Here is a 12,761-nt window from a genome sequence, read left to right as displayed (position 1 = left end):
AAAAATTTCTACCTTCTCCCATCCTTCCATTTCCGTCCCACTATCCCCCTCTGCCTCGCTCTCCTGTGCTAGGAGAAGTCAGGGTGCCCTGCCCAGTGGGAAGTCCAAGGCCCTCCCCTCTCCATCCAGGTCTAGAAAGATGTGCATCCAAACAGACTAGGCTCCCAAAAAGCCAGTACATGCAGTAGAATCAAAATTTGGTGTCATTATCATTGGTTTCTTAGTCCACCCTCATTGTCAGCCACATTCAGTGAGTCTGGTTTGATCACATGCTCATTCAGTCCCAGTCCAGCTGGCCTTGGTAAGTTCCCATTAGATTAGTCCCACAGTCTCCATGGATGGACATACCCCTCGTGGTCCTGACTTCCTTGCTCATGTTCTCCCTATGCTGGAGAGGTTGTGGAGTAAGGGGAACACTCACCCATTGTTGGTGGGAATTGTGCAACCACTTTGGAAATGAGTTTGGCGGTTTCTCAGGAAACTGGGAGTCAACCTACCTCAGGATCCCGCAATTCCACTCTTGGCAATATACCCAAGAGATGCCCAATCATACTACAAAAGCATTTGTTCAACTTTGATCATAGCAGCACTATTTGTAATAACCAGAACCTGGAAAAAACCTAAGTGCCCCTCAATAGAAGAATGGATAAGGAAGGTGTGGCACATAAACACTTTAGAGTTCTACTCAGGGATAAAAAACAATGACATCTTGAATTTTGCATGCAAATGGATGGAAATAGAAAACACTTTACTGAGTGTGATAACCCAGACCCAAAAAGAGGAATGTATGTACTCACTGATAAGTAGATATAAACAAAGACATAAACAAAGGGTAGTGAGCCTATAGTTAGTGATCCTAGAGAAGTTCAATAAGAAGGTGAACCCAAAGAAAAACATATATTTATCTGAATATTGGAAGTAGACAAGATAGGCAGGCAAAAGTTGGGAGCAGAGGGGTGGGGGTGGGTTAGGGGAAAGATGAAATGGGGTGAGAGAAGAGAGAAGGGGAGGACTGGGGAAAGCTTGGGGGAATGGAATGGTTGAGATTGAGGAAGGGTGGATATGGGAGCAGGTAAGAAGGTAATTTAACTAAGGGAGCCATTTTCGGGTTGGCAAAAGACTTGGCTCTAGAGGGGTTTCCATGTGTCCAAGGGGACTTCCCCAGCTAGGTCCCTGGGCAGCAGAGAAGAGGGTGCCTGAACTGGCCTTATCTTGTAGCCATACTGATGAATATCTTGCATATCACCATAGAACCTTCATCTGGTGATGGATGAAGATAAAGACAGAGACCCACATTGGAGCACTGACTGAGCTCCCAAGGTCCAGATGAAGAGCAGAATGAGGGAGAACATGAGCAAGTAAGTTATTGTCTTTCTCTTTATCTCACTCTATCTTATCTTTCTTTCTTTTCTTTCTCTGTTCTTTTTGTCTTCCTTCCTTCCTCTCTCTTTTTCCTATTTGTTTATGATGAATTTTTCCTACTGCTGAAGCAAAAACCATCACCATACATCTTAGAGGAATTTTACAGGTAAAGCAATCATTAAATACAATAGAACAGAAAAATCAATATCATAAGATTCTCATCAGTTATCCTTAACTAATTTAGCAAGATCAGACCTTTGTTGTATTTTTCTAGGGAACAGACATTTAAAAGATTGGCCTACATTTTCCTTTTATTTGACTGTACATTTTGAAGTTTTCTTAGTACATATAATCTCAGTAATGTATTCTACGTCAGATGACTACATAGAAGGAAAACAAACAGTGTGGGTTGCAATTTATATTATTTAGTCATATTTGCTACAGAACGGCCATTTTCAAGACATATTTTTTTTACTACTTGTTATTGAATCCTTTGAGAGAGGACCTAGTTTTGAGAAGTGACAAGGGACACTATGCTGGTTTGTAAAATGGATGGGATTCAGATCCTGAAGGACCAATACTGTTAGTGGTTGTTTGGGGGATGGCTTGTCAATCATAAAATAATGTATTCATCTCTGCCTTTTGACGTTGAGCGTGTTGAATTATCGACTTTGCTTGCACTCAGCATCATGTTTTCTTTTGTCCAAAATGACTTTTTCCACTCCTTGACTTTCTTGTAATCTTTCTTTTCTTCAGCCATCAATTTCCAAAAGTTTTGTTGTTTGATTGTTTCCTTTTGGTTTTCTTCATTTCTGTACTCCTTTCCCAATCCCTATGTATCACATGTGCTGAAATACAGACAACTACTTTCTTCCTCCATTCCTCCATTCTCTCCATAGTAACTGCTGCCTCCAGAGGACTATGGAATGTACATCTTTTTTTCCTCTTCCTGTAAGAGTCCCCGCTTTTTGCAAAAGACACACTCTATCTTCATTTATCTAATCCTGAAAGCCTCATCTCAACCCCAATTGCAGGCTTCTACTAATTTCCTTGGAAGTTTCTCCATTTTTTCAAGGTCTTTGTAGTACATCTGTGACTGAGTTTGGGTTTTTAGATCATCTTCTTCCAGTTGCATAGTCACCTACAGATGATGCTGTTCCCCATGTTTCCAATGAATGTTTGATTCCAATGAAGCTCAGCCTCTTGTTCCTACATGCTATGAGACATGGTGTGTTCCTCTAGCATAGCAAAATCTCCACACACTTCTCTCACATTGCTGAACCCTCAATGATCACATTGGTCATAGTGACTGTAAGATCTCTGTTTCATGTTGACCTCTGTGCGTGCCAATCGTGTTGGCCACCATCAGCCACACATTTCTCCCATAACTGAGATGATATGGGGTCTTCCAAAGTCATATTTGGTATGTAGAATTATAGTTTATTTTTATCAGTTAATTGATCATGGCCTGCCACTGGGCATGCCTGGGCAATCACCTGGTAAATATTTCCATGATAGTTATTGAATGATGTAAAAACTAATCTCAGTTGTGTGGTAATTCTTCAATGAGGGGTAACTGAGGCCTTTTGGAATTTCCCTCTCCATGTGAGCATGTATGTTGCTGCCACTACTGAGATTTGTTTAGGTGTCCATGTTGAGACTTCAAGGATATAGTTTTTCCAACATTTTAGGCAATGCATTCTCACAGCAGATGCATATTCCTACAACTCCTAAAATCTTTCTGCCACCCCTGCCACAATATTTTCTGAGCCTTACCTGTAAGAGTTGCATCGTGGATGTATAACTAGAACCTGGCACAACATATTCATTTGCTTGTTTTCTGGTTTTTGAGTACTCATGGTATTTCTGTTTTTTACCTTTTAATTAGCAGTGGTTTTTTTGATTATCTACTTCTTTTGTATTGAGAATTTTTTCTTATTGATTAGAGCTACAAGCAATGACAGAATTTATGTGAGTAGGAAAAATAAAACCTAATTGATTATCCAGCATCAGATGGTAAACACCAAAATCATGTACATACAGGTACACACACACACATACATATATTTATATTTATATACATACATAATAGCATAGCAATATAGACAACATAGATATATATTATATAAATGTAACAACAATTAAAGAAAAAGAGGCCAGATACAATGAATTTGAAAGGAAGGGTTTGTATGGGTACTTGGAAGGATTAGAAGAATAAAGTTACAATGATGCAAGTACATTTTTATTTCAAAAATTAAAGAAATGCAACTTCATCTTCTAGAATAACTTATCATCTATAGCATAAATAAAATTGCAATTATACAAACTACTTCTTCTTGGAATAGTTAAATACTGAATAGAATGTTGAAAAAATTAAAGTGTGATTATTGGTGTACATGGTGATGTTTGGTCTATATAAGCAGTTGTAACTCTTTCTCCAATGTTTGGCATTCACAGACATTTGCAGGGCATGAGATTCCAGGTTTTTCTATACTCATACTAAATCTTGGTATTATTCACATCTTATTACTTTGCTTTATGTAGACTTTTATAGTGTTTGGATTATTATGTTTTCCTAGATTACAAATTAGTAAGTTTCCTAAAGGCATTTTCATACTTGTGATTTTGATTGCATCAGCTCCTCTGTATCCCCCATTTGTCTTCCCTCATCCCAGCTTATACTGTCCCATGTACACAATTTCTTCCTTCACTTTCAAAACACATATACTGCTTTACCCTCTTGATCCCACTCTGAGACATTCTTATAGGCCCCTTTCAAGTTTTCTGGATGCCACCCACACTCACTCCAACATAAACATACATTTCTAGAATTAGAAGCTATAAAGTCTCACTTAGGATAGTGGCATCTGTCATTTTGGACTTTTTTGCATTGCTGAATAGAGTAGGTCCTATTTCTGTAGCAGTAATTCACTAGGCTATTCGACAAGGCAGTGCATAGAGAATAAGAGACTGTATTTTATAGTTACTAATCTCCCCACTATGTTTAAAATTCTTCAGATCCGAGTCTTTACTACTAGTTCTACCCTAGCTCTTGATGAACCTCTGACTGTCGCTGCAAGCCTCATGAGTGTGAGGGGCAACAGTGATCTCCCTGGGGCTACATGGTTCAGGCAGTTGATACTGTCTGCTTCTGCAGTGGTATCTCATCCAATTTAAGAGTGGTTTGTAGACACCTTCTCTCATGAGATTAGTGTATGGTGTCCTAAGAGTTTACTCCAAATTCACAACCCTGATGGCCTGTCTAAACCACTGCCTACTTTTCTATCATTTCCAGTCTAAATTTCAAAGTGATGCCTAATTATCCAAGATACAATTTCAATAGACACTGATAATTTTTCCAATAGTTTCCATACATTAGCTATTGTCCTTCTCCTTGCAATTTCTCCTAACATATCTTGCTTAGTTTTGTTCTGTTCTGCATTCTGTGAGATTTCATGACACACAATGTTCCCTTCTCTCTAACAGTTCTAACTTGGGTGTATTTATGTGTATACATCTATGAGGTGTGATTTTTATACAAGCTAGAACATAATTCAATGTGATCTAAGGTTTTATTTGACCCATCCTTCTATCCCATTTTGAGCTTTTAATAAATTTTATTATCTAAGACTATTGTGGGATAAAGATCCAAAGAGCAATAAGTATGACCAAAATCCCTATTTTGGAGTCTGTATTTAGCAGGTTTGGTGACTGTCTACAGAAAAACCCTTCTCAGAGAACCACCTGGAATGCATTTTACATGGAGCTTGTACAAAGAATCCATAAAATCAGCTCCCTGATCATTAATGTCAGGGAAAGGAAAGAAAGGAAGCAATTTTACAGAATCTAAAAATGTGCGATTAGCTGTGGCACTTCAGCCCACTTCTCTAGAATGGGGTTAGCTAATTTCACAAGGGACATTTCGTAAAGGAGAAGGGTCAATTTTAGATGAAATTAAAGATGGCCCCATCTGAGAAAGAGGGAGGAAACTTTACCTTATTACAAGACTATAATTTTAGTCTTATAGTACCACTAAAATCTTCTGATTGTAGGTGGGATATACATTGATAATTGCTTTATTAGATCAGAAATTGTGACACATACTTTTAATCCCAGCCCTCGGAAGGCAGAGGTAGGCAGACCTCTGTGAGTTTGAGGCCATCTGGTCTACAAGTGCTAGTTCCAGGATAGGCTGAAATATACAAAGAAACCCTTTCTTGAGAAGAACAAAAAAGAATTGCTTTATTAAATTAAACTGACCATGGTACAGTGAATATAGAGGCAACACAAATTGGACATCATAGTTTTTTTTCCTCTTATTGAGGGATGTCATAAGGAAGTAGGGGTAGACATGGGAATATGGGGAAGTGATGTCATCAAGTTCATTATGTGAAACCTCCAAATAATCAATAAAAATATTGTGTGGGTAAAAAAATTGCTTTATTTAAGTTTTGTGATTGTTATTGAAGTTGATTTCTTTTTACACACAACTAACAAATATCAGTATTTTCTCAAAGTCTCACGTTGTATTTGTTTGCACTGCCAGTCACATTCCCTTTCTCCAATGGGTTAACATCCATCCTACTGAGTGTTGCATCTTTTATCACAGTTGCCAGCTATGCCCCATCAACATTTGCATTCTGAACTATTGATGAATTGCATAGTAACAAACATGGGAAGCAACTACTGCTGTCAAAATTCTGTAGCTGTGTGACTAATGGCATGTTTCTTCACACCCAGCTTGATCATTTGTCTTAATCACTTCACCTGAGAAATGCTGTGATCATATTCTTAAGGAAATTGTGCTGAAATGGATGTGTGGAAACTGGCAATCGGAATCATTTTTTTATCACAAACTACCATTGGAATTATGGGAAATCTCTCTCTTCTGTTCTACTATTTAGTCCTTTCCTACAGAGAATATGCATTAAAGCCAAAAGATCTGATTCTCATGCACCTATTGACAGCAAATACCTTGATCATTCTCTCTGCGGGAGTGGCCCACACAATGGCAGTTTGGGGGCTGAAGCCATCCTTGAATGATTTTGGATGTTTACTACTATTGTTCATTCAAGGGTTTGCCCGAAATGTATCCATGGGTACCACCTGCCTCTTGAGTATCTTCCAGGCCGTGACCATCAGTCCCAGGAAATTGTGTTTGAAGAATCATAAAGTCAAAGAAACAAAGTTTGTTGGTTGGTTCATTTCTTTACTTTGGGTCTTCTATATATTGATACGTTTTATTTTATTTATGTACACATTTATCAAAACAAATATCCAAAACATAACAAGAAATCTAGATTTTGGATATTGCTCTACTATAGCGCCAGATGAAATCAGTAACTCACTCTATACAGCACTGGTGATGTGCCCTGAATTCCTTTTTGCTGTGCTTATCATCTGGTCCAGCACCTCTATGATTGTTACTCTGTATGGACACAAGCAGAGGGTTCAGCATATCCGCAGCTCTCATGGTTCCAGGATCAAATGCCCTGAGTCCAAAGCCACCCAGAATATCTTGACACTGGTGTGTACGTTTCTGGCATTTTATACTCTCTCCACTATATTGAGAGGCTGCATTGCTCTTTTGTATAATCACAGTGGGTGGGTGATGTACATCACTCATCTCACTTCTCTTTGTTTTCCCTGTTTTGGACCCTATATTCTTATAAGTCATTACTCCATTGTATCCAGGTTAAGTTTGACATGGTTAAGAGTTACATTTTCTCCTCATTTTATTGTAATTATGTAATGTATTAGTTTTTCACATCATCCAAATTGTACTCAATTATCACCATAAGAAACTAATAAGGAAAGTTAACAAGTTAGCAAATTCTCTTCCTAAGATTAGCCAAAATAAGTATGGGAATTTTATCAGCTAGTTGAACTAGCAGCCTATATGAGCTGACCATACTATATTTGGGTCATTGCACTCTTCTACTTTCAGACAGTAGAGTTCTACCATTGTTCAGATGATGTACAAAGAAGCTACTAAGCAAGCTGCCAACAAATGGCCTTGCTTGTGGATTTCATCTTGTCGGGGAATCTTGACTGCTTAGATGCTGCCACACAAACACTGGAAATACTGCAAGGCAAACTGAAAAATGGCAGGCCATCAAAAGTGTTTCTGATGCCCTTGTCCCATAGCAACTGCTAGAATTCTACTCTGGTGATAATTTCCCAGATAAATGCTTTCAGTTTCCAGAAATAAACTGTGTGGCTGGTCTTCACTCTGTAGAAACAGTCCTCAACAAAGTCTGTAAAGATGGCATCTCTTCTACTCACATAGGACAAAATTATGACTCCTATACTCTACCTTCTACCCAAATCAATTAAAAATAAAAGATGTTTTGTGGTCATATTGACTTTTGATAGATATCATTTTTCTTCCCTTTTATGAAACATATAATTTTCATCTCATACTACAAAATTTGGATAGTTTCTCCTATCTTTCCTTCTCCCAGTTCCACCCAGCTGCTCTCCTATTTAAATCTATCTCTCATTAGAAAGGAACGGGCTTCTAAGAGATAACATGACAAAATCAAACATAATAAAATAAAACAAAAACCGTCATATTGAACCTGGACCAGACAAGCCAGCAGAAAAAGAAAGGGGCCTCAAAAGCAAGCCCAAGAATCAGAGATTCATGTGCTTCCACATTCAGGAGTAACACAAAAGTAATGAACTAAAAGTTATCTTTTATAGGCAGAGGACATTGAATAGACCATATAGTCCCTGTGACTGCTGCTTCAGTCTCTGTAAATTCACAGTAGCTTTGTGAAGTTGACAGAGTCTTGTCCTCCTATGTCCTCTGTTCCCTAAGTCTCCCCTACTCCTCATTTCTTTTCTTTACAGTTACCTGAGCTGTAAGAAAAGAGATAGAGATTTGATAGAGACAGCTAATTTAGAGCTGTGTGTTCAAAGATATCTCTCTCTCTCTCTCTCTCTCTCTCTCTCTCTCTCTTGTGGTGTGTGTGTGGTGTATGGTGTGTGGTGTGTGTGTGTTGTGATATGTCTGGCTGTGGGTCTGTATTTGTTCCTATCTGCTGTAGAAGGAAGCCTCACTGAGGTTGGCTGAATTATGTGCAGATCTATGCCTTCAGTAGAATATCATTAGGGCACACTTTATTTTACTTTATATTTGTATATCACCACCTTCCTCCAGGTTCCAGCCTTGCTTGAGTTCCAATTCTGACATATTCTGATGATAGACTATTATCTGGAAGTACAATTCAAATAGGCCCTTTCCTCCCTACTTTCTCTTTTGTCATGGTGCTTGGTTGTACCTGCAGAAACCCTAGCTAAGACTTCATGGGACCCTTTTGGACAACAACTAAATTGAATAAAACAAAGTCTCCTGTAGTGATGAGATGAGCAGGCCTGCTTTCGTTCTGCCCGGCTCCTGCATGGCTAGCTTAGCCCTGGAAATAACAACACGGAAACTGTATTCGTTTAAACACTACCTGGCCCATTATACCTAGCCTCTTCTCGGCTAACTGTCATATCTTGCTTTAACCCATTTCTAATAATCTGTGTACCACCAACGAATTGGTGGCTTATTGCGAAGATTCTAACCATCATCCGTCTTGGTATGAAAGTAACACATAGAAAGAAGACCCACCTACATCAGTCTCCATATTGGAACTTTTATTGGTGACATAGATGGCCATTGGAGTTCCTTGTCCTTCATTATTTGGAGACTTAATTAGGATCACATTAATGTATTATAGGAACTTTGCACTGAACTAGGTTTTCATAATGCTCAACAAAATCCATTCAATTCCAAATATTTCTCCCCTCATCCTCTCATTCAAAATGTTTTCCCTTCCTCCTCACTATCTGATCGTCTTACTCTTGTGCATCCCCTCCCCCCTGGCTTGGGTTCACCATAAAATCTATTCTATTTTACCCTTCTAAGGAGATCTATGGGTATCTCCTAGTAACTTCTTCTATAGCTAACCTATCTGGATCTATGGATTATATTTGGTTATCAATAATATAAAATATATCAAGTTGTAAGTGAATACATACCATATTCATCTTTTTTCTGGTCTGGGTTATCTCACAAAATATGATTTTTTCTAGTTCTATCTATTAGCCTGAAATTTTTATGATCTCATTGCTTTAAAAGTTGAGTATTACTCCATTGTACAAACGTACTACATTTCATCCATTGTTATATTAAGGGACATTTAGGTTGTTTCCAATTTCTGACCTTTATAAACAGCACAGCAATGAACATACTTTAGCAAGTGTACCTGTTGTACCATGAAGAAAATTTCAGGTGTATGTCTAAGAGGGGAATAGCTGGATGTTCAGGTAGATGGAGTCCCAGTTTCCTGTGGAAGCACCATATTGATTTTAATAGTGGTGGTACTAGTTTTCACTCCCACTAGAAAGGGAAGAGTCTTTCCGTTACTCCAGTCCTCCCCAGCCTCAGCTGTCATTTGTTTTTTTGTTCCTAGCCATTCTGACTGGTTCTGACACTCCATTCTGGTGGAATTCCTAAATAATTTTTATTTGCAGTTTTCAGAATGCTAAGGATGTTGAACATTTCAAGTGTTTCTTAGACATTTGAGTTTCATTATAAAAATTGCTCTTTCATTGCTGTTTATAAGTCTGTTAAAATTATCTGTCTCATCTCGATTTAACTTTGGTAAGTGGTATGTATTGAGAAAGGTATTCATTTCTTCAGATTTTTCAGTGTGGTGACATAGATGTTTTTATACTTTTTTTTGGATTTTTTTTTTTTGAGACAGGGTTTCTCCGTAGCTTTATTGGTTCCTGTCCTGGAACTAGGCCTTGTAGACCAGGCTGGCCTAGAAATCACAGAGATCTGCCTGCCTCCTGAGTGCTGGGATTAAAGGCTTGTGCCACCACAGCCCGGCAGCATAGATGTTTTTAACACATTTTTGGAATTTCCCAGGGATCTGTTGCTATGTCCCATTTCTAATTTCTCATTTTGTTAATTTGGATATTCTCTCTGTGTGTTTTTTAGTTCATTAGAAAGGTGATTGTAAATTTAAATTTAACTGATTTTCTTAAACAACCATTTTCTTAAACAATTCTATTTTATTAATTTCAGCCTTGATTTTGATTATTCCTTATGTCTGTCCTTTTGTGTGTGATTTTTTTCACTGTGTTCTAAAACTCTCAGGTGTGCTGTTAAAAATTCTAGTATGAAATCACCCCATTTTGTTTTTGTTATTTTTCATCTATTTGTTTTTGTTTCCCTTTGTTGTTTGTTTTGTTGTTGTTTTATCATTGACAGTGCTAAGAACTTGCTTGTTAAAACCTTCAACATTGTGCCTCAAGAGATTAGGTTCTGGCTTATTCATTTTCATTCAATTCTTGAATGTCTTTAATGTCTTAATTTTTGTCTTGAAGTATTTTTCATTCAGTGGTGATTTGTTCAGTTTCCAAGAGTCTTTAATCTTTCTTTTATTTCTGTTGTTGATACTCAACTTTAATCCATGGTGGTTACATAGTCCACAGGATGCTGTTTCAATTTCTTTTATTCATTGAGACTTGATTTGTGTACAAATTTGTGGTCACTTTTGGAGAAAGTTTTATGAGATGTTAAGAAGAAGACATTATTTGTCTTTTAGTAAAATGTTCTAAAACATGTATTAGGCTAATCTGTTTTATAATGTCAAGCTATTTCTAGCCTCTCTCTAGTTTTTGTCTGAATTTCCTGGTAGAAATGGAGCACTGAAATGTGCCCACTATCAGTGTACAAGGGTCTCTATGTGCTTTAGTTATTCTGGTCTTTCAATTACAAACTTGAATGCCCTTGTATTTGGTGCATAGATATTAAGAAATAAAATGTGATGTTGGTGGGTGATTACATAGTGTCCTTCTCTATCTACTCTAATTAGTTTTGATTTGAAGAACGTTTTGTCAATTATGGAAATGGTTAATTCAGTTTATATTTATGCCCATTTTTTTGGAATATTTTTCCATTCTTTTACACTAAGCTAATGTCTGTCCTTGAAGTTAATATGTGTTTCTTAGATGCAGCAAAAGGACAGACACTGATTTTCATTTATTTTGTTAGTCCACAGTGTTTGTTTGGTTGATGTGTATATGTTTACCCTTTATGTATTTGCTTGTCTAGGATTATTTGTTCCTTGTATTTTCTTGGATGCAATTAGCCTCTCTGGATAGAAATTTCCTTTTACCAGTCTGTAGGGTTGGATTTGTAGTTAGATGTTGCTTAAATTTTGTTTTATCATTGAATGTCTAGTTTTCTCCACTTGTGGTAATTACAAATTTGCTGCCTTTAGTAGTCTGGTCTGTGGTCTCTCTGAGTTTAGTACATTTGTTCATGCTTTTAGAATCTCCACCAAGAAATGAGATGTTATTCTTTTTATTTCAATTTTTTTATTTACATACCAACCCCAGTTCCCCTACCTTGCTTTATCCTGCCCAAAACTTCCCAATCCCACACAACCGTCCACTCCTTAGGGGGTGCAAAAGGACTCCTTTGGGGTATCAGTGAAGTCTGACATACCATGTTGAAGCAGGAACAGGCTCCTTCCCCCTAAATCAAGGCAGAGTAAGGTATCCTGCCATAGGGAATGGGCTTCAAGAAACCAGTTCATGCACACAGGATATGTTCTGGTCCCACTGCCAGGTGCTCCACAAACAGATCAAGCCACACAACTGCTTTCCACATCAGAGGGACTAGTTTGGTCCCATGCAGGCTCCCCAGCTGTCAACCAAGAGTGTGCAATCTCCTACTAGCTTGGGCCAGCTGTCTCTAGTTTTCCTCATCATGATCTTGAGCCCCTTCCTCATATGATTCCTCTCTATCTCTCTTCAACTGAATTCCAGGAGCTCAGCCCAGTGCTTGACTGCTGATTATTACATCGGCTTTCATCAGTTAATGGATGTAGGTTCTGTGATGCCAGTTAGAGTAGTCCCTAATCTGATTACAGAGGCAGGCCAGATTGGGGGGGGAGGCTCTCAGCTGTTGCTAGGAGTCTTAGCTGAGGTCATCCTTGTGGATTCCTGGAAATTTCTTTAGCACTAGGTCTCTCCCTACCCCTATAGTGGCTTTGTCTATCAAGATATCACTTTCATTGCCCTCCCTTTCTGTCCCTCCCCCAACTCAGCCATATGAGGTGTTATTCTAGTAATTCTGCCTTCATATTTTCTTAATCTTTTTCATCTGCTGCTTTTAATATTCTTTCTTTATCTGTCCATTTACTGTTCTGAATACTTGTGCCCAAAGGACTTTCTTGTATGCTCCAGTTTCTTTGATGTTTTGTATGCTTCTATCACTTTCATAAGCATCTCCTCCTTTAGTTAGGGAAATTTTCTTGTAGGATTTTCCTGAACATACTTTCTGTGCCTTTTGGCACTTTGTTATTCTTTTTTTTTTAATTTATTTATTT

General features: G+C 37.9%; 1 protein-coding gene across 3 annotated transcripts; it reads left to right on the top strand.

Annotated features, from left to right (window-relative positions):
- The first annotated feature begins 539 nt into the window (after nucleotides 1-539).
- On the top strand, nucleotides 540-7,114 carry LOC101987764 (vomeronasal type-1 receptor 4-like). Of its 3 annotated transcripts, none has more exons than XM_026778426.1 (2): nucleotides 540-552; nucleotides 6,171-7,114. In XM_026778426.1, exons 1-2 carry the CDS (start codon nucleotides 540-542, stop codon nucleotides 7,112-7,114), a joined length of 957 nt encoding a protein of 318 aa, XP_026634227.1. The 3 variants fall into 3 exon arrangements, with proteins under 3 accessions (XP_026634227.1, XP_013210960.1, XP_026634228.1); XM_013355506.1 differs by lacking the exon at nucleotides 540-552 and adding an exon at nucleotides 1,540-1,560 and having other exon boundaries at nucleotides 6,167-7,114; XM_026778427.1 differs by lacking the exon at nucleotides 540-552 and adding an exon at nucleotides 3,494-3,524 and having other exon boundaries at nucleotides 6,168-7,114.
- The last annotated feature ends 5,647 nt before the right edge of the window (nucleotides 7,115-12,761 follow it).

The sequence above is a fragment of the Microtus ochrogaster genome, unplaced genomic scaffold, assembly GCF_000317375.1.
Source record: "Microtus ochrogaster isolate Prairie Vole_2 unplaced genomic scaffold, MicOch1.0 UNK144, whole genome shotgun sequence".
Lineage (NCBI taxonomy): Eukaryota > Metazoa > Chordata > Mammalia > Rodentia > Cricetidae > Microtus > Microtus ochrogaster.
The sequence above is the reverse complement of the archived record's forward strand: the minus strand, read 5'-3'. Positions and strand labels throughout refer to the sequence as shown.